The following is a 27,698-nucleotide window of genomic DNA, read 5'->3' on the forward strand; positions in this document are numbered from 1 at the left end:
GCAGAGACCTGAGGGCACTGGAGAGGTTTATAAGGGGGAGAGGGGATGGGTGTCCCTTGAGTACTTGTACCTCAGCCTGGGAGGGTCGTAGACTCTCCTTCCCTGGAGGTTTTTAATCAGAGGTTGGATGGCCATCTGTCAGGGACTATTGAGCAGTGATTCCTGCATTGCAGGGGGTTGGACTAGATGACCCTGGAGTCCCTTCCAGCTCTACCATTATATTCTATGACTAAGGCCATGCTTACCCTTTTCCCTGCTCTCTACATCCAGGTTGTGATTCCCAGAGTGATTCCAGGCCTTTGCAAATAGGAAGCTTAACTCCATGTTTGAGCTGAATGCTTCCCTTGGATGTAGGGTTAGGGGAGGGTTAGGCTGCTCCCTGCCGTGGGGGAGGAAGCGTCTTACAGCAGTGCGGTGTAGAAAAGTGGTGCAGGGGAGAAAACGAAGACCTTTAGCGGCAGTTGCACTTTGTAGAAAGCCAGTGTAGTACAGTAGCTAGTGTGTCAGGACACTACTTGGCCACTACTTGGGCCAGTCACTGCCTCTCAGTGATACAATCCAGAATTCTGCCGCCTTCACTTTGCTTTTGAGGTGTAGATCAGCTCTCCGTCTCTGGGTGGCAGTGGCGAGAAAGATGGCAGGGGAGAGGCAGCCCTCCAATGGAGCAGAACATCCCCAGCCCCAGAAGAACTCACTGCAGCTGGGGACCCCCCTCCTCACCCATCTATCCCTTCTCCTGTTGACCTGAAACAGCTGCTTCTGGCATTGGCTGGATGAGGAAGCTGCCTAGAAGAGGACCAGGGATGTGGGGACAGGGAATAGAGTCCACTGTTTAGGAAATGCCCTCCACCGCCGCCACCAACTTGTGCTGGGACAGCAGAGAGGCCTGTACTGCTGCTGTGGGACAGAAATGCGTGTGAAGGGGAGGCTGTGTCTATGGGAAAGGCAAGGCTAGCTGCTAGTTTACTGGGGGCAGCCATTCCAGCAGTGGGGGAGCTGGGAAGCAGATCTCACTCTATTATCAGTTCTGCTAGGACAGGCCAGCCCCATCAGGTCTCTTCTCCCTTCCATATCATCCTGGGGACAGCCATTGCATCAGACTACATCAATGGCAGAGATGGGAAGCAGAAGGCTCATTTCATCAGCTTTGCCCCGCTCCATCAGGCACCTCCTGTCCCTGAACTGAGCCAGCTGGCCAGTATAGGAACTGTTCAGAAATTGGTGCCTGAATTTGGAATTTGGTTTTCCTCTTCCCTGCCTGTCTCTTTCCCTTGTGTGTCATGTTTTGAGTTTTCTTTAGATTGTCAGCCTGTGGGTAGGGACTGTCTTGTCTTGATTGTACCTAGGCTTCCCTGAGAGCCTTTCTTACCAAATGCTCTAAATAAAATTAATAATAACATGGGCCTGGGGATCTTTGCTCTTGGAACTAGTGAACCAAACCACCGTGGTCTCTGCAACAGCCCCACAGTTGCCACTTAGGCTCCACCTTCCCTGGCTCTTCCTTTGTGCAGACTTGCCGTTGCTGACCACCTGCATGCCCATATCCCAAGCGCTTGCCTGTAGCTCCTTGAGCAAGGTGATGGGAGGCTGGGTCTGTTCTAGAGAGCCTTTCCCTGGAGGCTTTGAGCTGAGGCCGTGTTGTGGTTGGGAGGGGATGGCTGAGTCCACCAGGTGGCATGTCAGGGGCTAGAGAATTCAACTCACAGCCTTGGGGTCAGGTCGACCCATGAGCTCATCAGTGCCTAGGCCACATACCTTAGGCCAGCACTCACCTTCAAGTTGGGCAGGCTAACTGAGCCCCTTTTGGGAAGAAGCAAAGCCCTCATTCCTCTTGCTGGGGGTTCCCAGCGGACAGGTAGAATGTGGTGCATGTCTCTATAACTCAGCACACCTTGATTTGCACATCTCTCTACAATCTTGCCATGCTTCCTGTCTCAGCAGAGCCACCTGTGGGGCACAAACCTTAAGCTGTCCATGTTTCCCCTTCCCATCATCAAACTAGCCTCCTCACAGTGGGAGGCAATTGCAGAGGCACTCAGGACCATGGCTGGCACCCCTGGATGGAAGCAGTTGCTATTTGCACTAGAGTCCTGCTTGTGAACTTCCGATACAGGAACATGGTTAGCCATGGTGAGAATGCTGGACCAGATGGGCCCCCCTGGCTTGATCCAGGAAGCTCTTTTCCCAACACTGCAGAAATTTTAGGTCCCAGGGCCCAGTTGAGCTCCTTGGAAGTATGCCAGTTTTCCCCTCGTGGAGAAGGCAATGGGGTGGGGTTTGCAAGTAGCGCTTGGGGAGAGTCCTAGCCCACCTCCCTCTGAAACTAGATACTGTCCCAGGGAAGACCAGGCTGCTGGTGGGGACTGAGGACCTCGAGCCATAGTCCAGCCCAGAGTGCAAGTGGCTGAACCAGAGGCAGGAGGGCAGGAGCATAGGAAAACTGCTCTTCCTGTTGGGACATGGGAGAGTGCCAGTGGAAACTGATTTGAGTCTCTGCCCTGGACAGCACTAAAGGGGCATTTTTGGAAAGGAAAGGCATGCAGACTTAGATAAACAGGGCCAGGTGCCGAGGGAGGGAGGGAGCAGGCAATTGTATGGCTGATAAAGGCACATGGGTATGTGTAAGATTCTTCCCCTTTCACTCTTCAAAAGCCTTTTCTCACTCCAAGACTGTGAAGCTGGCAAAAGGAAGGGACCCAAGGAGGAGTGGGTACCCGCCCCCTGTCCCAGCACACACAGGTGAAAACAGGTCCAAACAAGCCAGCAAGTGACCAGCTCATCTCTCCTGGAGAGACTTCCCTGGACAGAACAGGCGGTGGGCATCTAGAACTAACCAGCCCAGTGAAGCAAGCCCAGCATGGCTCACAGGGGGCAGCTTCTGCTTGGCAGCACAGGCCTTTGCCTGATCCAGCAAGGCACTTTTTCCAAGGCTTTAAGAACTGCTGAGTGTGCACTTTTGCTTTGCAACTTAAACCCTTCAGTGGCCCACACTGGGGTTCCAGGGAAGGAAATGTCGAAGTCAGCATTGAGGAGTGCGCTGCAACTCCTAAAAATGAATGGGTGGGTTGGGGGTGGGGGAGAGACACATCTAAGAGCTAAGCAAAGGTCTCAGGCCTCACAGACCGCCTTGCAAAGCCTCCTTCCCTGCCTGAGCCACAACGCGCCCCCCCCATGTCACCCAGCCCAGCAATTTCCCTCCCTGTGGTTCCCCAGCCAGAGGAGCCTCCTGCATCCAAGGCCATTTCCACCCCCACCATCGCCTTCCAGCCTTGCCCCATTACCTCACCACCCTCCCACTCCCTCCCCACAAATAAATCAGGCAGGCAAAGCAAGTCGTGACCCATTCATGTTGGGATGGGATCCAGATGTTGCCGGCCACAGGCAGCTGGGCCATTTCCTTTTTTGGAGAGGAACGCCAGGCCGAGGGGGATCCCAGGGGCCCAGAGGTAACAAAAGCCTGGTAGCTGGATCTGTGGGGGAGGGGGGAGGGCTGAGCATCCCCCCTCCCTGCGCTCAGAGCTGGATGGGGGAAGCTGCTTTCAGAAGAAAAAAGGCTCTTCCAGAGATGCACAACAGTTAGCCTTGCCCAAGTTTGCAAGAGCGGGAGCGGTTCCACTGCATCAGCCCAGAGATCAGCTGCCCTGGGTCCATGTCCCAGCAAGTCCAGGGAGCGGGACAGGGTTGCAATTTCAAGAATATTTTGTCTTCTGTTTACAAGAGTCCAAGGAGCCCCCACCCTGCTGCAAAGAAGGCTGTATGCAGACAGATTCGGATCCCAGAATGCGTGTGTGTCCGTCCGTCCTTCTGACAAACACAGAAGGGGTGGAATTATCCAATTTTCCTTCCAAACAGCCACAGGGCAAAGTTTTGCATGTTCTCAGCCTGCTCTGAAAGCCACAAATGGGAGGTGAGGTGGGGGGAGGAGAGACAGGCACCGATTGCCCTGCCGCCGCCCCCCCCCCCCCCGAATGTGAGAAAATCAAGTGCAAATTCCTGACGGGGCAAATGCAATATTTCCCCCCTCCCTCCCACAAGTTGCTAAGAACGACATCCATGGTCCAGTAACATGGTTTATTATATAAAGCCAGAAAGCGGGGGGCGGGGGGGGGCGGGGCAGACACTGGCCAGATATGGGCAAGGCTAGGAGGAGTCCCCCCACCACCACCTCCAACAGGCAGAGAGAGAAACACACACACACACACACACACACACTGACTCCCCCACTGCAAAATATCCAAGGAACTGGCTACACAGTACATGAACAGGATGGGGACAAAATATTCCCTGGAAGAGGGGAGAGAGAAGGAGCCAGGAAGAAAGTTTAGGATATAGAGAATAGGAGCCAGAAGTGGCTTCCTGAAGCTGGAGAAGATGGGGGGGGGTCACTTTGGTATCGTTCTGGAGATCCTGCTAGGCAGAGCAGCTGGCGCTGAGCAGGCCACAAAGTCACTGTGGGTGGAGAGAGTGCCAAGGCCCACCCAAAGGGTCCTGAGCACCCTCAGCGCCCACCCTGCAAGGGAGACCCACTTCTGGAGCCTTGCCTGTTTTGACAAGTTTGCTTCCGGGTCCACTCACCCTCCCCTCCTACCACTGCAGACAACACTTGGGGGGAGAAAGATGGGTGGGGGCAGGACCCCTGGGGGGCAGGGAGGCACAGCACCCTCCCTCAGAGGCTGCTAAGAGGTGGGTGGGGCAGTGCCCTCCTTCCAGCCTCTGCTTCCACCTCCCTCACTTCAAAAGGAGGGAGAAGGGGGGACTCTTGGCAGGGGGGGAGAGCTTGGAGCTGCTAGCCTCAGAAACTGGAGACGCCACCCTAGAGGCTCAGGGCAGGGGTTGGTGGGAGGTTGGAGGGGCTGCAACGGCTTCAGACATACATCCCCCCTGCATCCCATGCCGGGATGACCTTGCATAGACAGGCTTTGCTGGGCTGCAACAGCAGGAGACAGGGGGCGGAGAGGGGGAGCAGCCTCCCACCTCACAGCACAACCTCTGGGGACAAAGTTATGAGGGCGTGTGGATCCAGCCCCCGAGGCCCAGCCACAGAGAGGCAGGGAAAGGGAAGCAGGGAGGGAGAATCCTCTCTGCCCCACTGCTGCTGCTGCTTCAGGATGCAGGAAGCCTGGAGGACAACCGGCACCAGGCCCAGCCTCAGAGGTCGCTAGCGCAATCGCGGCAGAGGATCTCCTTGTTCTCCGGGATGAAGCCCTTGCCCACAAGGGAGGCAGCACAGCGGGAGCAGCTGAAGCAGTTGTGGTGCCAGTGGCGGTCCTCAAAGGAGACGTATTTGCCCCCTCCAAAGCCTGGGGGGAGAAAGAGAGGAGGATGGAGAACGGGATGTGGGCACGGCTGGGACTTGCAACAGGGCACCCCTCCCTGGCCCCCATCCTCAGGGGTCGCAGGAGGCCTCCGTGGCTCCGCCCACCTCCCGATCTCACCTGTGATGGGCTTGGTGCAGGCGCTGCACTTCTTGGCGTAGAGGCTCCCAAAGCACTTGACACAGTAGGGCTGGTCTTCCTGAGAGGTGAACTGCTGCCCGGCCAGGGGGGTCTGGCAGCTCGTGCAGACGAAGCACTCCTTGTGCCAGGGCTCATCCCGGTAGGTCACGCCTCCCTTGGTCAGCGACTGAGCGGGAGAACAGAAGAAGAGTCTGGGTGCTGGATCGGGCCAAGAGTTGCCCCTCCAGTCCAGCATCTTGCCCTCACACTGGCCAGTCGGATGCCTCCAGTGCAATGGCAGAAAAAGAACAACTACATTTTGAAGCTGGAACTGTCATGGGGGCTCCTATGCAACCAGCAATGAGGTTTGGATCACAACTGTTAGCTTCTTCAATAGGGTTGTCCCGACACCTTTACAATGTCTGTGCTGCTGACTGTCAAACTTTGGGATTGTTGAAATATAGGTAAAGGTAAAGGGACCCCTGACCATTAGGTCCTGTCATGACTGATTCTGGGGTTGTGGCACTCATCTCGCTTTCTTGGCCGAGGGAGCCGGCGTTTGTCCGCAGATTGCTTCCGGGTCATGTGGCCAGCATGACTAAGCTGCTTCTGGCGAACCAGAGCAGCGCACAGAAACGCTGTTTACCTTCCCGCCTAAGCAGTACCTATTTATCTACTTGCACTTTGATGTTCTTTCAAACTGCTATGTTGGCAGGAGTAACAGGAGCTCACCCCAATTTGCATTGTGCCACTCCAGTTGGGTCTACTAGACCCAAAATCGTTAAGCAATGTGGACTAAATTGCTTCTGGGGTCCCTCTGGGATTAGGGGCCGTGAAGCTTCAGCTTAATTAGTTTCATAGTAGATCTGCCCCTGCTCCAGTGGGAAACCCACAAGCAGAATTTGAGCATGAGAGCAGCACTCTCCCTTCCAGCTACTGATATCCAGAAGCATTGCTGCCTCTGACTACACAGGCGGAAGAACAGGAGTAATACGCACAGAGCCCCCTGTCCACCCACCCAACCCAAGCCTGCAGGGCCTGAGAGGCCCCCTGCCCAGCTGTCCCCCTCCCCCCGCACACTAGTTAAAAAAGCAGACGGGGCCCCACCTTCTTGCAGTGGGTGCAGCGGGGGGCGAACTTGCTCTCGTAGCACGGGACGCAGTAGTAGTCCTTCTGCTCGGGGATGAAGGAGCGAGCCCCGATGGGCTGCTGGCAGCCGCTGCAGAGGAAGCAGTGCTCGTGCCACGTCTGGCCATTGTACTCCAGCTTCCGGGAGCCTGTGGTGGGGCATTGCAGGGGGTTGGATTGGATGACCTTTGGGGGTCCTTCCCAAATCAACAGCACTATGATTCTAGGGAACCCACGCTAGCCGTGGTGACCCCGGCTGCGGAGGTGGCTCCCCTTGCCCCCCTCCCTCGTGGTCGGGGGGGAGGGCAAAGCAGCCCACCTGGCATGACCACCTGCTGGCAGGCCACACACTGGGAGGAGAACTCCCGGCAATAGCAGTCGTTGCAGAGCAGCTCCTGGCCCTGGCAGGTGAAGGGCTCGTCGGCTAGGGAGCGGTCGCACCGGAAGCACCGGAAGCAGCCCTCGTGGTAATGCCGGTCCTCGTAGTAGAGCTCCTGGAGTTGGGAACGGAGGAGAGGAGAGGTCAGGGGGCAATTGCAGTGAGAGCCAGCGGGAGGGGGCTTGTCTGAGAAAACAACGCCCTTACGCTATGGTCCTGGGGTGGAGGGAAGAGGCAAACGCACACCTTTGAGGAGGAGGAATTCGGAGCCCTCTCTTACCTATCTTTCTGTGGAAGAGGCTCTAGGAGGCCAAGAAGCAACGTGCTGCTGCATCATAGGGGGCTGGACTAGATGGGCCCTGGGGTCCCTCCCAAGTCTATGATTCTATGATTCCCCAAAGGTCACCGGTGAGCAAATACAGAAGCAGCCCTAAGCGTGGGTCCATTTCCACCCATTTTGGGGGTGCAGTCAGGCCAAAGTGGGTCTACCTGCCCCAGCAGCCTCTTCTCAAGATGCTCCAATGGGAAGCCCCCAAGCAGGGCAGAGGCGGTGGCCCCCCTTTCCCATGCTGCCTAGCAGTTAAAGAGAGCCATTTGCCTTCCCCAAGGAGGTATTGTTCAGCTCACCTTGCTGGCTAGCAAACAGGGGGGCGGGTGTCAGGTCATCTCATTATCCACAAGCAAAAGCTTCTCCTTTCCTAGCCTGTCCTTTCCTTGTATCACAGCTGGTCCCTTTCAGGAGGCTGCACAGACACACACACCCCCTGCTCACGAACTAGAGAACTCGCTTTAGTTGCCAGAAGGACCTACCAAGTGGGGACCCCCCCCACTTCCCTTAGGGGTGCTGCCTGCTGGATCCATTTAGCACATGCTTGGAAAGGGGAGGGAGATCAGCTTCATCAATGGGACTGGTTGTTACTTCTAAAGGTGCCTGACATGCAGGAGGGGCACTGCAAAAATCCCCGGTGCTTGGAGGATCCCAGCTCATGCCTGGGCCAAAGGCACCAGGAAGACAAGGAGCAGCCACCACCCCCCAGGATCAGTTGAGCAGAGGGCTCCCCCCGCCTTGTCCCCTCACCCTGCAGTCGTGCCCGATGGGCTCCTTGCACTCATCACAGGTGTTGGCAAAGTGGGTATCATAGCAGGGGATGCAGAAGGGCCCCTCGTCCACCTGGATGTATTTGCGCCCGTAGAGGGACTCCTTGCAGCTGGCACAGTCAAAGCCTTCAGTCATCCTGCTGCGGGCCGGGACTCTGCACAAGGGTCCTGGGGGAAGAGGGAAGAGAGCGGCTGTTAGCCTCCTTGCCCAGGCAGAGAAGAGGGGGAGTAGGAGAGGACTGCTGCCTTGCTGGCTGGCAGACTAGCAAGGTCACCCAAACGCTTGCAGGCAGGACCGAGAGAGACTCAACTCCTTTCTTCCAACCCCTTGTGGCTTTGGGGTGCTGGTAGAAAGGACAATTCCAAAAGTACTGAATTGCATGCACCCAAATTTCCAGTGCAGCTCCACACACCTCCCTCAGCAGCTCCTAACCCTGACAAGGGTTAAAGTCCCAGTTGGCAGTGACAGAAAGCTGGGCCGAGGCTGTTCCTGAGCATGTGTTCAGCTGGTGGGGAGGGATGGGGAAGCCACTCAACCCTGTAGCAAAGGAGAGTGCCAAGTCCCACTCTGGTTTCACAGATCCAGTCACACCTCTCTCTCTCTCTCTCTCTCTCTCTCTCTCTCTCTCTCTCTCTCTCACACACACACACACACACACACACACACACACACACCCCAAGGCCTGTCATTTAGGGCCCGCTTACAGCTGCCCCTTTCTGGAAGCAGCAAACCTTCCAGGAGCCCTGGGTTGATACACTGCAGATCAGGCGCTTAGGAGGACCGAGGTTGCCTCTCCAGCATTTTGCAGTGAGGGGGGCTCTGCTAACCCTCCTGGAGAAGAGGAGCAAAGTCCCCTTCCGAGGAATCACTGCATTCCCCCAGCCCCGCAACCTGCAACCCCTTCCTGCTTGTTCCCTGTGCTAACAAAGAGGTCAAGGAACCCTTGGAAGGCAGGCATCTGCTGCTCTCCAGATTGGAACTTCTGCCGCGTGCCTGGACTAGCTGGCCTGGAACCAGAGGAGGGTGAGCCATAGTCCTGGCCTCCAGGAAATTCCAACATTTCAATCCTTTCGAAACAAACCAAAGACAAAGGGGAGGAGGGGGAGGAGGCAAATCTCACGGCCCCCCTGCAATGCTGCTTTGAAATGGGAGTCCGTGCCTGAGCTCCCTTCGGGCCATGGGACAGGGGTAGAGGGTAGGGCACACAATGGTTGGTGGTGCAATCCTATGTGAGAGTAAGCCTCACCAACACAGCGGTGTTTACATTTTGAGTAAAATACTCATGATTGTGTTAGTACTCGCAACAGATGGTTCTATGTAGTGACAGTCTATCATTCTTGTAGAGAAGCCAGCAAGTATTATCTTCAGGAAAAGGGTTACAGTACTTGACCACATCTGGCCCAATCCAATGCTGCATGCTCATGAATGTAGCAGGACTTGCTCTCCAGTAAAAGTAGACTGGGACTGCAATCTTGGATCCTCAACTTCTCCTTTCAGTTTTATACTATTTGTTTTATAAAAAAAATTATATACTGCTTACAGTGGAGAACTTTGGGCTCTCAAATTTCTCAAGACCGCCTCTGCCGCTTGACTGCAGAAAAACCTCAAAGCTGTTTACAAAAAAATTGGTTCTATTAGCTGCGCCTCTTAACGGCCACCTGACATGCAGAAATTCACCAGGTGAAGCTCTTAATGACATGGCTAGACCAGTGGTGGGAAAAGCAGGTTGCAGCCAGAGATTCTGCACATGTCCTTAGAAGAAAAAATACTTCCCTTCTTAGAGCGGAGACAGAACAGGGCAAGAGAACAATGCAAGGCTTTGATCACGGCAAGCTGGGTGACTATTCCCTTCCTGCAATAATACCTGGCATGTATCAACCCAGGTCAGAGAAGCCACGCTGAAGCTTGTGTGCATTGATGGGACATGACTCCTGGGAGGTTTTCTCAAATTTGCCCTAACGCCTTTATGTCGGAAGGACTGCACAGAACCTGGCAATTACTGCTCTAGGTGGTGGTTCTGCCCGCAGCCTCGGCCGTTTTGGAACTTGGTTTTTGGAGAAAAATTACACACCTCCCCACAAACAGGACCCTGCCGTTGACTCACGTGAACCTCTTCACAAACCGAAATCTGAGCAAAGCTTTCGTGAACAGTCTGCTGATGGCAGCCGCCTGGCTCTGGCAAAGCTCAGGGAAGACTGAAAGGGGAGTATTATCATCGCTGGAGTATTATTGGTATTGTAATTAAGGGCCTCTAGCAGCAATGATGGAGAAATTAATTAATGCAAAAGCTCAGGGTACTAAAAGGCCTCTCAAAATCAAACAAGCTTACTAAAGTGTTTTTATTAGGTGTATTAATTAATGCAAAATAGCTTTTTTATAGCATATGATTTTGCACTAACTTTCCTTTAGAGAAATTATCAGACCTATGCATTTATATCTCTTTATCCAAGCCCCCACTCCCTTTGTAGGGAGATTTGTATGCTTTTCTGTTATTGGTTATCTTTCTGTCTTTATGGTATCTGTCTGGAAATGAAAAAGGAAAAACAGTAACTTTTCTTTTTCAAGCAAATGCACTCCTGGCCATACATAAAAGCCAAAGAGCACAAATTCTGACATGCTGCTTTAGGAAGCTTCTTGCCGTGGGGCCTTGCCCCAAAGCCAGCCACAATTTTCAAAGAATGAGGAGGAGGAAGAGAATTGACTTCCTGGATACGGGATACAGGAGGAGCAACTCCGTGCCAGAGGAGGCCAGTCCCTTTGCCAGCTGAAACTCTCTCTCTGCAACTGCCAAGGCAGCATTAAGCCCAGCCCAGGCAACACCACCAATCTACCTTCCTTTCTGAATTTAGAAAAGCCCGGTCTGTCTCCTCTTGCTCACCTACGAGGGTTGCCTGTGCTACCCCAAGGTCTCTCTGGCAAGGGCTCTACTGCGTTTACTAAACACCCAAAGGGGAATCGAGTGCCACAACTGTCCCTCGCTGAGCCTCCATCTTTGAGGATCTCCCCCAGGACAGGGTGGCGTCCTGCTGCTGCTGCTGTAGGAGCAGCCGAGTTTCCCTGGTGGCAGAAGAGGGGGGCCGGCAGAGGCAACAGGCTGATATTGCTCAACGACTCAAGGAAAGTTTTCTCCAAATTTGGTCAAAACAGTCCCTCTCGCTGTGGCTCTTTGTTTGGAGAGCTGCAGCTTAGGAGGGAGTTATTTCCAGCGGGAGGGACATAAATCAGGTATCCAAAACTGAAGACACAGTGGCAGCTCTTGGACTGCAGCACAGCCAGCTTTCCCACATTTGTCCTCTTGCACCCGATATCGCAGCAGTGAGAGTTCAAGGGAAGCCATGGCAGGGAGGGGGAGAGAGTGCAGCCGAGACCAATCCTGATCCGTTTTCCAGACTATTAGACAACCATAGTCCTCCCCCTGTCCCCCCCCCCCCACAGGCAAGCCCTTCAAAATCTGGAATAGCACCAGATCCTAAGGAGCAGGAAGTCACTCAGTTTACCATCCCTCATGCAGGCATAGGAATACAGGCCATCTGCCGTGGGGCAGGGATGCAAATGGCAGCCCTTTGGGATGGGAAAGGGGTCTCTAAGAGTGTGACTTGGGGGGCGGGTGATGCTGCAGGCAGGAGGGGAACATGCAGCACCTTTTCCTCTTCCCCCATCAGAGCAGAGGTGGATTGAATTTCCATCTGCACAGCTGAGATTTTCCAGACCTGGTGAGAGTGGGCGCGCGCACACATCATCTGGTATCAATTACAGCCCCATCACAAGCCGGAGCTAACTGCAAATCCGTCTCTGCCATTGCAAAATCTCCCCATGGGGACCAGGGCGCCTTCCTTGCCAACTCCTTCCTCTGAGCAGCCTGCAGAAGGAAAGCGGCTCACAGCTGCAGGCTCTGCTGGCCAGGGCACCAGGTGGTATTAAGGGATCTCGGAGCTGGGAGCAGAGTGTTCTTTCAACAACAGGCACTTTGACTTTTTGGTGCCACAACAAACCGTTGCTTGCTCCGAGATGCCAATTTGAAGCAAAACATTCCATCCTCTTGGGAGATGTCTGGAGGTGCTATGGGACACCTGGCCGCCTTGAGTCCATCCATTTAGGACCAGGCTAAAGGGTGCTGCCTGTGGAAAACAGCAGGCTCTTGCCCACAAAACCAACTGGACAAGACTGCAGAGAGCGAAAGTCTGGCTTTTCTCGGCCTGAAGGGTCAAGGCTGAGGGAATTCCCTCTGCTTTCTTAGGAGAAGAGATCAGAAAGCCCAGAAACTGGTGGAAATAGCCTAGAAAAGACAAGCTCCCTCCATGAGGAAGGCCTCCAGAGAAGACAAGCGACCCAGTGGCTGGCCCTAGCTGTCTTAAAGGGACGATCCAGAGGATGCCTTCCCCAGCCGAGGCACGAGAGGGGAAAAGCTACCTTTGCACAGCTGACATCCCAAAGCATCCACCTTATCAGCTTGGCCCCCTTTGGGGTTTCTCATCTGCATTAGCCAAATAGGCCCGGCTTCCTCCCTGGCTTTTTCAAAACCCTGCGAGGATTTCTGCCAAGTTACAGAGCCAGATGGGATCTTGTGCCGCTAAAATGGGCGAGGGTTTCTTGAACTGAGAACCACTGCACACATAAAGAGCCTGGCTGGTGGATCAGGCCAAAGGGGGCCTGTCTAGTCTAGCACTCTGTTATCACAGGGGCCAGACAGATGCCTCTCGTCTGGAAAGCCACCAAGCAGGTCAATGGCAGGGCTATCCCCACCTGCTACTCCAAGCAGCCCATGGTACTCAAAGGCCTCCTACCTCTGGCAGGGCAGGTAAGACCATGGCCTGGGGCAACCTGTTCCATCTTCCCACATGAGGGGAAACTAGAAGGTGCAACCCTCCCACCAAAGCCCTGCTTACTGGGATCGCATAGTGGCAGCTTCTGGCAAGATCCCACATGAGCTCTGTGAGATCTTACAGGAAGCCGCCACCACTTGTCCTCACTTCTCTGGTGGTGGCGATGGCGGGCAGACTCTGAACCCAGCCATCGTGAGCCCGATCACCCTCCATGAACTTGTCCAATTCTCTTTTAAAGCCATCCATGTCAGCAGCAGGTGGCCATCACTACCTCATGGAGGCCTTCTTCCACTGGAAAAGGGAATGTTTGCTTGTTGTTGTTTAGTCGTTTAGTCGTGTCCGACTCTTCGTGACCCCATGGACCAGAGCACGCCAGGCACTCCTATCTTCCACTGCCTCCCGCAGTTTGGTCAGACTCATGCTGGTAGCTTCGAGAACACTGTCCAAGCATCTCGTCCTCTGTCGTCCCCTTCTCCTTGTGCCATGTTTGCTTACAGTCAGGCGAATCTTGGTGGAAAAGGAAGGCTGACACATGCAACACAGAATCTTCCACCCAAGCTCCATGTGTGACATTTTGGGTAGGATGTGCAATTGTTGGAGACAGATACTGTGAAAGGGCTGACGGAAACAATTGCTAGCAACAGGCAGGCAAGGTAAAAATTCCACCACACACCCACAGGAAGAGCTACAGACTCAGGGGTGTGGTGGGCATGATCCAAGAGCCTATAAGGGGCCCCCCACCCTGCAGTGCCATGGAGCAAAGGGCCTACATTCTGCACAGGGGCCTCACAGGCCAGGTGGGTTGAAGAGGCTGGAGGTGAGTCGCATTGCCTCACCCACCTGCAGAGAGACAAGCCAGCGACTGTTTGCTCAACTGAAAGGAAACACACACTCAGAGCAGTGGCATCTCCAACCCACCCACACAGGCACAGCTTGCAACACTGGAAGGAAGACGTTTGTCTTCCTACATGCTAAGCTGTTTGGTCACAATTTCCATTCGCTGCGCACACAAGCACTTTTTCTGGCCTGCCAAGGTTAGGTGAATCAGAAGGCCCCATAAAAATGAAAATAACTGAAAAGGACATGTCGCCCGCTGGCTTCAAAGAGGGCTTCCTTGCTTCCTCCCTAGCGGATGCCCTGCTTTTTGCACCAGGTGTTAAGAGGGCACAGCACTGGCACCAGCCCTTTTCACAGCACACGCAAGCCCCTCGACATGCCCTTGTCACAAGGGCAATGTGGAAGGAGGCATTCCCTGTTGGGGCCCATTGCCAGTGGGGATGGCATTTCCCCATGGCAACTCAACCCTCCTTTTCTCAAGAGCACTCAATGACACCCCAGACACAGGCAACCTCCAAATGGCAGTCAAGCTCATAATAGCGGTGTCTGCTTTCCACTGGAAGGCCTTGACCTTCGCTGTTCCTCTGGCCCGCACAGCTATCAGAAGCAACCTCTCTCCAACTGGAAAGGAGCTCCCGTATTTGGGAGGCAACCCGAGTCAAGCAGAGACTCCTGACAGTTGGTGAGTCATTTTCTGGGTTTCCTCTAGCACCTCTCTGAGCAGCAGGCTGAAGCATGAGCCGAGGTCCCTTCGGACTCCCAGCCAAGGAGTCGCTGGCTCACAGTCTCCGCGGCGCTCGAGAAGCTACGAAATTACCCCTTTGCGGAGGCTCTGTAACCTCTGCCGTTGTGCGGTTCAAACAGATACCACCAGCAATTCCTCCCAGCCCAGAAAGTTCAGACAGTTTTCATTTTCTGAGTAACAGAGCATTTTTGTCGGGTGAGGTAAGCATCCTCCAGCTGCCAGGTCCTGCTCTCCGCTAGGATTGCTTAAGAGCATTGCTGCAGGAGGTTTGGGTGGTGCTAGTGAGAGAGACAGACACACACACACACACACACACAAACACACACACAGCAGGCGAGAGGCGGCAGGCAGCAACCCAAAGCAGAAGCCGAAGAAGCAGAAGCTCTCCTCTCCATGCAGCTGGGCAGGACTCCCTGGGGCCTGGATTTCCCCTTTGGCACACAAATAAGGCAAGGGAGACAAGGAGGGACAAGGAACATGGCCCACCCTCTCCAAATGCACGTTCTGAATGCATTCTCACCGAAATGTAAGAAGAGTCTGCTGCTGGATCAGGCCAATGGCCCATCTAGTCCAGCATCCTCCTCTTACAGTAGCCAACTAGATGCCCTACTGGAAAACCCACAAGCAGGATGTAAGCACAAGAACTCACAGGGCTCCTTTGGTTTCCAGCAAATGGTATTTGGAAGCATGGCTGCCTCCAATTGTGAAGGGAGAGTAGCCATTGTGGCTAGTAGCCATGGATGGCCTTCTCTTCCATGAATCAGTCTAATCATCTTTTAAAGCCATGCAAGTTAGTGGCCATCATTGGCTCCTGCAGGAACAAGTTCCATCATTTTAACTATGCCCTGCTTGAAGAAGGACTTCCTTCTATGTGCCCTGGAAGACTAGCTAGGGCTTGTGTGTGTGTGTGTGTGTGTGCACGCGTGTGCATGTCTGCATGTGCGCACAGTCCCAAGTGTGAACTTGTTTGTTTTCTACGGTTTGTTGCTTTTAAGTTATAAGCAACAGGCAACTGGGGAAGCATCAAGTCCCACTCATGTATCTTTCCATGCGCTGAAAAATACGCCCAAGTGCCCTTTGCTGCAGACGGCATTCATATCCAGTAAGTGATGAGATTCAGGCCATCTGAAAACAAAAGGCACTATAAGAAACCCATGAAAAAGGGTCCTGATGAGTTTGTCAAGGGGGAGGTGGCTGCGCCAGAGAATGGTCATCCAGGTGGACAATGTCAGCAGCTCAGCAGGTGAGCAAGCAGCGCCTGAGAGGTGCAGGTGACACATCACAAACAAAGCTGGGGGCAAAAGAAAGCAGTGACAGGGAAGGAAAACCATTGATGCCAAAGACCCCCCCACACTCCAGAATGGGGTCCCTTGCCTCTCTAATTGTGCCTGAGCCCTACATCAGACCAAACAGAGATGGTCTTCCAACCCCCTCCCCCACACCACCCATTTCATCCTGGAGTTTGGCCCCTCATCTCTCCAGACACCATGCAGAGACCTCGGGGCTGGCAGGAGGGGCCTGAAGGTTGACAAGGAAGGCAGATGTGAAAATCCTCCAGTCTATTTTTTGCCCCTGCACGATCCAGGCTCAAAAAAGAATAGGGAGGCATCTCCCGAGGATGGTGAAAGCAGCAGGTGGGAAAGGGCAGGCTCTTAAATTGGGAACGCACCAAGACAGAGGGGGTCAGCTGCCTCTGACATTTTGTGCGGCCACGTGACGGGGCACAAGGGGGACCCCTCTTCAAGAGCTGCCTCTATTCTGGAGTTGTATTTTTAGTCTGGGAGATGCCAAACATTCAATGAAAGTGTGTGTGGTGGGGGTGGTGGAGAGAGATTAGAGACCTGGAGGCAGCAACTGCTCTTGGCTCAAGGCTGTAGCTAGAAAGCAGAGTGGCAGGGAGGGTGTCCTGGGAGGGCTAATGCCACCAACACCCACCTGCCAGGCTGCGAAGGATCAGTCGCCCCAGAGAAATGAGATGGATCAGCCGCCCCAGAGAAATGAGATGGATCAGTTGCCCCAGAGAAATGTGGAGCTTGCAGGAGCTGCTGCAGCCCCAGAAGGTAAAGCCACCCCAGTTGGGAAGCCAAAAAACTTTATTTCCTGGGCAGCTTTAGAAGGACAGAGTCCCCAAAAAGCAGCTGCCAACACATTACACTCAAGCTGCATAGAGGCATCCTTTGTGCAGTGGAGAAGCCTTCATTTCCCACCACAAACCTTCCCATGACATGCTGAGAAATGGGTGCAGAAGACACAGATCCAGAGGGGTATCTGGGCAGGGGTGCTGGGTTGGGTGAAGGAGCCCAAGGGACCAATGCAATGAAAAAGGTCCCTTGAACCTCTCAGTCCAAACATCCAGAAACACTTTGTCAAGAGCAGCATGAAGGTTTTCCAAGCTATACTGAGGTTTTTCCTCTCTTTTTCAGAAGTACAGATCTGGATCTGTTTGAAGCCTCTTAAAACTTTCCTTCTGGGGATACCCAGTTCTGCAGAGAGGCTGGGGATTGAGTAAAAACATTCCCAGCACCCTCACACAGCTACGATTCCCAGGGGCTGCTGTGACAGTCAAAAAGGGTTTTCATGAGATTCAACTCTGCTCTGCAGACATGTGCGCACAAACACTAATGGGTGTGTCTGATGTCACACGCAGAGAGAAAGAGCACGCCTCACCCAGGGCATCCAGCAGGCCCCTCTGTTGCACAGCATGGAAAATGCCTGGAACAAGTCGAAATCCCAGGCAGGGCTGAGCCCCAATTGCCATCAGGGGACCAGGCAATAAAGGCTGGGAGCAGCCCAGAGAGCTATTTGGACTTCCACCGCCAGATCTCTCATGAAGGGGCTCTCTCAGGGGCTTAGGAGCTTCCAAAACTGATGGACGGGTGGAATGGCCTATAGAAACAGGGCAGAGGGCAATGCTTGCAGCTCCTGGCTTGGCTGGAAAAACCCCAAAGCAGCCCCCGTTTCCGGGAGAAAAACAGAACGGCAACAGCCTTGCTGTACCAGGAAACCCTCTGGGGCCAGATGGGGACCTCCCAACGAGGAACTTTCTTCGGATGAAAGATGCCCCATCCCTGTGAACCCAGGATGTCTCCTGGGAGGAAGGAGGAGTGATGGTTCCCTGGAGGAGAGCTGGAGAAGGAACATTCCAGGCTGCTGAGTCAAACTGCGGGGGGAGAAAGGGGTGGATGTTGTGGCTGCCTCACTAGCCTGAATAATTGCCAGCCAAAGGTAACCTAGGGGTCTCAGAGCGGGCCTGGGTGTGCACTGGGTGAAGCCAGGAGGAGCTCCCCAAGGGCCATGGGCCTGAGGCTGAGGCCAGCTTGAGGAGCTGTCCAGGGTCACAGATGCTCCAAGCTTTTCAGGTCCTGCAAGAAATACTGGCCACTATTCCTCTTAGGGACACTGTGAACCCTCCATATGAAGTTCAATGGCCAAATAGGAACACTGAAGTCATTTCCCAAAGTGGCTGTTTCAACCCTGAACATAAATTCAGGCAGCCCTTCAGGAGGCACCTTTGACCTTCCCAGGTTCAGAGAAAAACCAGCTAGCATGGCCTCTTACATGACCTCCAGATTGCAGCAGAGCTGCCCATCACCTTGAAAGGCGAGCACAGGGGAGATCCAGCCCCAGCCACCTTACGGAGCCTCGTTCCCCAAAGACAGCAGTATGCTGGGGCAGCATAGCAGACCTGGACAGTCCTGAGCTGCCCCAACACGCCCTTTTTCCTCCATAAGGAGGTGCTCTCAGCAGAAGAGCTTCCACCAAAACACACCAGAAGCAGCGACAGAGCCTGTCCTCAGCAAGACTCCTATGGCCCCATCATCACTCAGGTGCAGGCAGGGTGAGCCCAGCCAGGCACGTAGCTCCAGAGAGGAACCCCCCCCCTCCCCTGGATCCACCTTCGTTAATGATTTCCTAGTGCTCAGAGACATTTAACCCTTTCGGATGTCTCCCCAGTCAGTTACACAAGGAAGGCAGCTTCTTCCCACCAAGGCAGGAGCAGCCAATAAAGGAAAGAGCTGCTTTTCTGCCATGGTCAGACCACCCCCCTGGAGGCCTGTGTCCACTTCTGGGCACCACAAGGATATTGACACGGTGGAGTGTTTGCAGAGGAGGGCGACCAAGATAATCAAGGGTTTGGAATTAAAGCCTGAAGACGAACAGTTGAGGGAGTTGGGACTGTTTAGCCTGGTGAAGAGAAGACTACCTAGAGTAGGCAGGGCTGGATGTATGTGAGAGAGACAGACCCGAGAAAGGACAATGAGCTCAATTTAGTTCTAGGACTGAAAGCAAATTCCTGGGCTCAGAATGTTCTCCGAGGAATCCAGTGTGTTAATTCGGTGTCTTTGCACCCGGCTCTGGTTGGCAGATCTTGGAGTTCTAGTAAAAAGAACAAGGAGATCTGACAAGCCTGAAGTGCACCCACCTCCCAGAGGTCCTGCTTAAGTTTTAAATGAGGTGGGGAGTGCTGTTGGCTCAAGCCAGCCTGCCTGTGGCTGGGAATTCCACCACCTATTGGAAATCTGGATTATGTGGGACTGTTCACGCTACAAGTTACAGAGCAGCGATCCAGACAAAGGATGTCCTGCATGCCCACAGGAGCACCCATTTGCAGGATGGGCCCTGGCACTGAACACAGATGGCACTGTGACTGAGCCCCATGGAAAGAGTGGGCAGTATGGTCATCCCAAGCTCCTGGGGTGGGACACGCTGCCAGCTGGCCTTGCAATGACAGGCAGGGTGATGGTTAGCAATGAGAGAACTGCCATCCTTTCCAGCTATGAGGCATCAACACTCACTCTACCTTCACTGGTTCCTCTTCGCTGCGACTGGCCATATTTGTAGCGATGAATGCCAACAGAGAGGAAAATCCTGGCTGTGCAACAATGGAAGCCCCACTGAATCTGTCATCAGAGGCAGCTGCTTGGCTCCAGCTTGGCAATGAAGGGCACTCCATGGGGAGAGAGGCCAGGTTGCTGGGGTGGGGAGGGGAGGTTTTTGCAGATCCCTCTGCTGGGATTCCAAGCTGCTTCCATTTCCTGTGCCACATCCTCTTGCTGGGGGGCTGATTCAGCAAGCAATTTCCCCTCTTGCCATAGAAGGGTGGCAGGCAGGCAAGAGAGCTTATTTGTGGCACACTGAGCGCAGGCTTGGTTCTAGTTTTCAGAAAACACTGGGCACCAAGAAGAAGCAAGACTGTCTGGCCTGCCCAAGTGCTGCTGGGCAGAAACACTATTGACCAGAATTTTTTGAGTTCTGGACTGAACGGGTCTAGTGTCTCCTGCTGCAGGGAATCAAATACAGTGGTGCCTCGCAAGACAAAATTAATTCGTTCCGCGAGTCTTTTCGTCTTGCGCGGTTTTTCGTCTTGCGAAGCACGGTCCGTCGCAATTGCACCTCTTCAAGTGGCTTTAAGAAAAAAGGTAACAAACTTGCAAGACGTTTTTGTCTTGCGAAGCAAGCCCATAGGGAAAATCGTCTTGCAAAGCAACGAAAAAAACGAAAAACTCTTTCGTCTTGCGAGTTTTTCGTCTTCCGAGGCATTCGTCTTGCGAGGTACCACTGTATGGTATTTTAGTAGAAAAGGAGTGTGCCTGCAAAGATGATAGACAGCTAAGAGATGTTCCTACAGCCAAGTCAAGTCTGTGGTGCAGTGGTGACGGTGTCGGCCTATGACAAGTGACACCAGGGTTCGAATCCGCACTTGGCCATGAAGGTCGCTGGGTGACCTTGGGGACCAGTCACAGGCTCTCAGCCTAGCCTACCTCACAGGGCTGTTGTGGAGATTAAATAAGAACGGGGAGGAGAAGCAGGTAAGCTCAGTGGGGAAAAGGTGGGATATTAATTCAATAATAAAATAATAATAAAGGAATAAATAAAACAAGTCATTCATTTGTCTTTAACATGAGAACACAAAAAAGCCCTGCAGCTGCATCATAACAAAGGCCCCTCTAACAGATCAGCAGGTTCTTGCAGCAGCCAATCAGATGCCCCAATGGGAAGCCCACAAGCAGGATCTGAGACCTGTGATTCCCAGCAACTGGCATTCAGAGGCAGAGCACAGCCACTGTGGCAACTGGGAATCAATAGCCTTTGTCTAATCCTCTTCCAAAGCCATCCATAATGGTATCCATCACAACAAGTAGGAGTGGATTGCATCCTTTAACTTGGTGTGCTACGTGAAGAGGTCTTTGCTGCTCTTTGAATGCTTGCAAGCAGCAGCAGCCCAGCAGAGCATGGACCTTCCTCCCAGTCACCTCCAGCCTCCTCTGTAATGAGTCACTGAGCACGAGTCCCTTTAAGAGCTGAACAAATAAATATTAGTAAAAATGAGGAAGCCAGCAGAGGCTGGGTCTGCACTCTGCTTCTTCTGCCTTGCACATTTCCCACAACAGGAAGCCCCACATCCGCTGCCTTATTCCAGCAGCCTTGCGGAGGGCTTCCCATGTGGGGAGAAGCAGGATGCAGAACCCCCAAACCACCTGCAGCCTGTCCCTGCCCCTCAACTGGACAGCCCTCTCCACGTCTTGTGCAGAATCACTGTGTCCCACTCGTTTTGGGTGCAAGCAACGCCGTCAAACAAGGTGTTGTGGTCAGAATGTCAGACTAGACCCTGGGAGCCTAGAGTTCAAATCCCCACTTGGTGGTGAAGGTCACTGGGTGACCCTTAGGCCAGTCACTGCCTCTCAGCCTCTATTTACAGGAATCTTTTGAATTCTGGACTGAAAGGGTCCAGTGTCTCCTGCAGGGAATCAAATGTGGTGCTTTAGTAGAAAAGGAGTGTGTTTGCAAAGATGATAGACAGCCAAGAAGATGTTCCTACAGCCAAGTCAAGTGTATGGTGTATTGGTGAGAGTGCCAGACTACAACCTGGATGAGACCAGGGTTTGGATCCCCATTTGGCCATGAAGCTCACTAGGTGACCTTGGGCCAGTCACTGCCTCTCAGCCTCACCTACTTCACAGGGTTGTTGTGGGAATACCATGAGGAGGGGGAGAACCTTGTACACCACCTTGGGACCCTTGCAGCAAAGGTGGGGCATAACTGTGATAATAATGAAGCACACGGCTAAGAAATGGTTTTCAGTAGGATTCAGAGGCACCAGATTCTGACACTCCAAAGCTAAACAGCGAAATGTGTGCCAATCCCACCACCAAGCCTATACGGCATTCTGGGGACACCCCAGAGTTAAGCTGTGCTCCGTACCACACAGACCTCCTTTTTGCACATACAGTACTCTTTCTGTGCTTTAAGTAGTTGTCCAGCAACCATAATATGCCACAAGCATGTGTGAAAGGCCCAGGATCCTGCCCCCGAGGTCCCTATGAGGCATAAGCACAACCGTGAAGCCCCCAGGCGTTCTGGTACTCAACACCCTATGAAGAAGGGTTGAGCACCGAAGGAGCTACCCTTGCCAAAATCCAAACCCTGCCTTGGGAAGGGGCATCTCAGCACAGAAACTCTGTGTATCAGGTTCCCCTTTGGGAGCCAGGTGCCTAAACTCAGCAGTTCTTGCCTCCCAGCCTTGGAGAGCCACCAGTTTCAAGAGCTTGGGGTTGATCAGCTGCTTTGCATGCAGAAGGTCTCTGGTTCAATCCCCAGTGGCATCTCCAGGGAAGGTTGCCTGAAAGCTTGAAGAGCCACTGCTGCCAGTCAGTGTAGACAATACTGAACTATCTGGACCAATGGTCTGACCTGGTAAAAGGTAGTTTCATATGTTCATATCTCTCATTTCCCTAAGCATCAGAGTGAATGCAGTATCTGCAGCTTCACCTTTTTCCAAATGCCTCTCCTTTCAGAGTGCAAATATCTCATAGTTATATGTCTTTGGATAAGTGAAACTAGTAAAAAAGAGAGAGAGCATGAAATGTTGCTGCCGCCACCGCAAGCTGGGTCTCCTGTAGTCAAGGCAGGCTTTGATTGCCCCAAAGCTCAAAGATGCTCCTTCCAGGAAAGGCAACCACAGCCTTGGCAGCAGAGGAAGAGTCACCAGACGAGGTGCCAGATCAGCATCTCCAATATGATGCTGGCACCGTCTCAAATAGATTAGTCAGTTTATCGTCTGCAGTGGATTCCTTTGTCTGAGGATCTCTTGGTGTGATAAGGCAAGGCTGCCCCCAGAACACTGATGCAACAGCAGCCTTGGAGCCTGGCCTCCAGCCTAGCCCAAAATGACAAGGAGCCCTCCAGCACAGAAAGCGCAGGCTGGCTGGGTATGTTCAAGGGTTCAGCCCCAGCAAGCCTCCCCTAACTGAAAGAGGAGAGTCAAAATCTAGCTATGATGAGGCATCTATGCAAACAGACCACGTTGACTTCCAGCTGCAGGCCCAGCACTCAGCAGGTTGCACAAGCCTGTGGGGGCAGGCCAGGTTTGAGCCAGCAACACCCATGTTTGTCAGCTCCTTAAAACGCCACCCATTTAGCTAAACAGACCTGTCCCTTATGCTCAGTGCTGCCATAACAAGAGAGGAGTCCGGGACAAGGCCTCCAGTTCTAGACCAAGAGGAGGGCAACTTAAGTGGCATGAACACCCATTTTACAGTTTGCTTCAGCTGCTTTTAAGCAAACAAGAGATGAGAGTATTCACACATCAGAGGATTCCCCTGCCACCCAAGTGTTGAACCAGAGTGAAATTACATTGGGCTCTTTGGAAGCTTATCAGAAGCCCTACAAGAGGAGTTTGGCCAAGATGCCCAAATGAGAACTTCCTGCCTTACTAAAGTCGATCTTCTCCTGCCATGTTTTGCTGCAGAGCAAGAATGAGATCCTCAAGTGGATTTTGGAAGGCATGGAAAGCATCCCTGGATGGAAGGAGGTCATAATCCACCAAGGAGCATTTGCAAGTGTGAAGCTAAAAGCAGTGGCTTCTCGTGAGAAAGGCCCTGAAGCTGGATCAGGCTGAAGGCCCAACTAGTCCAGCATCTTGTTCTCATAGCAGCCAACTAGAGAGCCAGTGTGGTGCAAAGTGTTGGACTAGGACCTGGGAGACTGGGTCATGAAGCTCACAGGTTGACCTTGGGCCAGCCGGTCATGGTCTCACAGCCTAAACCTACCTTGCAAGATTGTTGTGAGGACAAAATGTGGAGAAAGAGTAGTATGAACTACAGCACCTTGAGCTCCTTGGAGGAAAGGTGGGGTTCAAAGTGTTTCTCAAAATTGGGTCTCCAGCTGTTTTAGGACTACAACTCCCATCATCCCTGATCACTGGTCCTGCTAGCTAGGGATGATGGGAGTTGTAGTCCAACAAAATCTGGAAACCCAAGTTAGAGAAACACTGCAAACTAACCAGATACCTATAGGAAGCCTACAAGCAGGACTTGAGCATAACATCTACTCTCCCCACCTATAATTCCCAACAACTTCAGAGGCATACAGCTTCCAACAGCAAAGGGAGAACAAAGCTTTATCCTCCCTGAACTAATCTAATTACCTTATAAAGCCATCCAAGTTGGTGACCATCACTAGAGCTTGTGGTAGTGAATGCCATAATATAACTATGCACTGAGCAAGGAAGGACTTCCTTTTGTCTGAATCTCTGAACATTTAAAGTCAGGAGGCAGCCTGGGGGCTCAAGGCTTCATATTTCCTATCAGTTTCTTGTTTGTGCAAAGGCAGTTGCTTTTACTGCATTGCATTTGGTATGAATATATATATATATATTTTCTCTCTCTCTCTCTCTCAATTATGTTGGAAGCCATTTGGATGAAATATTTTAATTTAAGAAAACCATGTAGGAAATATATTACTCAGCCACCCTGCTGACTCAAGATGAAAAGGTGTCCCCATGTGCTGCAGAGATGAGCCCAGTCACCTTGGGGCACAACACAAACTCGGAAAAGTGGATTTCCTTGTGAACAACAACACATCCTTCCTTTCCTCCAGCCCTGAACTGTCCACAGCTGGACAGCCCAGAGACACCCGCAGCAGCAGCAGGAAGAGAGGGCAGGCTTCCCCTTTCCGCAGGAAAAGCAAACATGGAAGGCAGGGTAAAAGAGCATGGTGGCAGTGGAATGAATCTGGAAATCCTGAAAACTTGATTCCCAGCACACTTTTTCAAAAAACAATAACGCACAAAGCGTCTGTTCACAGGGAGTTCATTTAAGCCAGTAGCCATAAAAACAAAAGAGCTGGAATGAATCCATTTACAAATGTTGTGGGTGGGTGGGAATGTTAGTTAGACATTAACAATCAAGAAGCCTGAAGCTTCAACTCAATATCTTATGCCAAGTCAACTGTGGGACCCTTGTGGCCACAGCTGGCTCCCGTGCCTGCACAAAACTTATTTGCCATATTCGCTGTACTGCCTCCTCCGAACCCTGTAATTGGAGCACCTACATTCCCAAGATTGTCAATTAGAGCACGGTCATATTTAGGACACACCCATTTGGGACAGGGTCTGCACTGGGATGGAAGAGAACCTGACTGAATCATTCTGTCTCATTGACCAAAACTGTCATCCTGTCCAAAATTGAAGGGACATCTGGCTGTGCTCATTTCCCACATATAACCCCCTCTCCAAAATTTCTTTGAGCGTCCAGAACTCTCAGTTGAGGGTTCAACAGTCACATGAAGAAAATTCTCTCTTGGGCGAGGAGATTCATAACACACGAAGCAGCAACCTGAACCTGAGGGTATGAGCTCCCCCCACCCTGCAAATCCTGTAACACATCCAAAGGACATGGGGCTGGTGTTGAAGACGGACACAGCCACATGCAGCAGCTGGCGGGGGGGGGGTGTAACCCGGACCCCCAAGCTCAGCTCTCAACTGGTCTTTGCCACTCACAAGACACGGAGTGGAAAACAGATCAGAATGGAAGGGGTCTTGGGGGAAGGCAAGGGATTTCTTGTCTTTATAACTTGGTCTTACTCTCAAAACCTTGGAGAATGTTGAGGGCAGGCATACCCTACCGTTAAACAGGGTCAGGCTGCCCCAAGCGTCAGATTTTGGGGAACCTTGCAGGCCCCCCCAGGCCAGCTGTTTAGCACAAATCTCTTGGTGGTCGTTGGAGTTTTCTGTGATAACCATTGGCAGGGACGAGTCAGCGCCATTTGGGCTTCCTGCCTCAGGTACTAAACAGGGGGACATCCCCTACCAAAGCGCCATGGAATCCCCAGGTATTATTCCAACTTTCCGCAAATTCTCTCATTCACACATTTGCTTCCGACGTGAAGAGTGGAGGTGGGAAAAGGCCTTCCGGAGACGTGGAGACCCCTTGGCCTGTTTTGTTGCCCCCCTCCCCGGCGTTGCTGGGCCGGCGCGCTTTGTCTCCGCGCGTCGGAAGCTGCACGGGACGGGGAGGTCCTCCCCACCCCCTCTGCCCTACCTGGGCGAGGCTGCACAGCGCGCTTCTAACCGCGAAGCCGGGAAGGGGACGCCTCCCTCCGCCAAGCTCGGTTTTCAAGCCCCCCGGTAACCGCGTCTGGACGCAGCGGCAGCTCCGCCTTTGCCGTCAGGGGGAAAAGTTCCAGGGCGCGTTCCCCTGCGGGCAAACTTTCGCTGCCTCCCGGGACCGGTGAGGGGACCCGCTTGCCCGGGGGTCAAAAGGGTCTCAGCCCGCGCCCGGCGTGGGGGAGGTAGAAACGGGTCTGAGCTCTTTTTGCGCGCGCGCACCCGAAAAAAGGGACGCCTTCTTCCGTCGCGCAGGCAGCCGAGGAGTCGCGCGCCGGTTCGCCGTGTCCTACTCCGGCTGCTCCCGCTGGCAGGCGATTGCCACGCGGAGCCGGCCAGGGTGTGAGCGCCGGGAAACAAAGCCGGGGCGATGCCACCACCCCCTCGCCCCCCGCCTCGCTCCCTCCAGCCGCCGCCGCGCCCACCTGCTGCGCCCTGTCCAGCCGCGGATTCGCCAGAGGCGCTCGGCTTGTCCCTCTCTCCGCCTGCCCGAGTCGAAGTGGCGGCGGCCGCGCCTGCTTCCCTGGCCTGCCTTCGCGGGGCGGAGCCGCCGCCGCCGCCGCTGCCCACTAGGGAGGGGAGGGGGCCGCCGTCGCCGCCAAAGGGCCCGCCCAGCAGGAGCCCCCTGCCTCCGGCCCAGAGGCCTCCTCGCCCCGGCTTGGCCCGGCTTCTTCCTGGGCGCGGGGCAGGCTGCCCCCGGCCGGCCGGCCGGAGGGGCAACAGCAGCAGTCATCGCCGGGCGTCCCCTTGATCCTGCCCCGGGACTGGATCAAGGCGGCTCCGCTGGCCCGACGGTGCCTGCCCTGTCCTGGAACAGCAGCAAACGCAGCCCCAAGGCGGTGGCGGCATCGCTGGTCCCGGAGCCCGCAGTTCCACTGCCCCGGTGCGCTAATCAGATCAAAGGCGCAAGAGGCTTCCGCTGTGGGTTTCTTTGGAAATGAGCCCCCCTATACCTCGAATTTAAATGGGGCTCGTGTCCAAATAAGCATGCACAGGATTGCGGCTTTGATCTTATACTGCTCGTGGTTATACATATTATACTAAAAGTAAAGTTCCATTTAAGACAGTCGTGTCCCGTTTAAGGCAGTCCGATCCACTGGGACCACTCCAATGGACTCCAACATAAATAGAAGCCCTCCCCGCTCCGATGCTGCTGGGTCAACCCTGAATGCGGGCTCTTCCCGTGCTCAACCTGATAGGTCGCATCAGACCTCTGCTGCCTCCCTCCTCTTTGTTGCTCGAGCCAGGCTTTCCTGCTTTACAAAACAAACAAAAAACCGTGAAAGATTTAGCAGCACCCAATCCTCGTTGCTCCGATTCAAGTTGGAACTAGAGTCGCTGCAACTCCGCTTCCATTTTTCCAAAAGGGGTCGTCCTCTTTTCAATACAAAATGACAAGAATGTTCACAGCATCCCTAGAAACAAAGCATGGCAACCTGGGATGGTCCTGATGATGACGCCAACACACAAACATGAATTTACCACAATAGGGAACACACACCCATGCCAGAGAGACCCGCCTTGCAGCTGATACCTGCTACTGTCTGTCTCCACACATAGGGGGAACAGGGGACAAGGGACAGGGATCCCACAGCCCTCCTGGGTCAAGGGCTCAAGACCCACCCAGGGAAGGAAATTCTTTTGACAAGGAGCCAATGGGCGGGATAGGAGACCCTACAGCAGCAGCTGTAGCATGCCTCATGTTGGGCACTGGGCTGGGGAGCTGGGGATGGAGATGGAGCCTTTGCCCCCTACTCACCTTTGGCATGTCTGGGGGTGGGAACCTCTAGTCAGGGGCAAAAGAGAAAGATCAAGGCCACAATACCAGCAGCTCCACAGGGCAGGTTCCTAACGGCCACAGCAGCA

At 53.6% G+C, this 27,698-nt stretch overlaps 1 protein-coding gene across 2 annotated transcripts; it reads right to left on the minus strand.

Annotated features, from left to right (window-relative positions):
- Nucleotides 1–4,057: 4,057 nt before the first annotated feature.
- On the minus strand, nt 4,058–26,509 carry FHL3 (four and a half LIM domains 3). 2 transcript variants are annotated; one of them, XM_083625357.1, is made up of 6 exons: nt 26,258–26,509; nt 8,021–8,208; nt 6,883–7,057; nt 6,543–6,712; nt 5,436–5,622; nt 4,058–5,300 (listed from the first exon to the last, which is right to left on the minus strand). In XM_083625357.1, the coding sequence occupies exons 2-6, from the start codon at nt 8,174–8,176 to the stop codon at nt 5,149–5,151; spliced, it is 840 nt and encodes a 279-aa protein (XP_083481483.1). In that variant the 5' UTR covers nt 8,177–8,208; nt 26,258–26,509; the 3' UTR covers nt 4,058–5,148. The 2 variants fall into 2 exon arrangements, with proteins under 2 accessions (XP_083481483.1, XP_083481484.1); XM_083625358.1 differs by lacking the exon at nt 26,258–26,509 and adding an exon at nt 15,096–15,252.
- Between the last annotated feature and the right edge of the window lie 1,189 nt (nt 26,510–27,698).

This window comes from Podarcis filfolensis (assembly GCF_964270895.1).
Source record: "Podarcis filfolensis genome assembly, chromosome: 8".
NCBI classification, from domain to species: Eukaryota; Metazoa; Chordata; class Lepidosauria; order Squamata; family Lacertidae; genus Podarcis; species Podarcis filfolensis.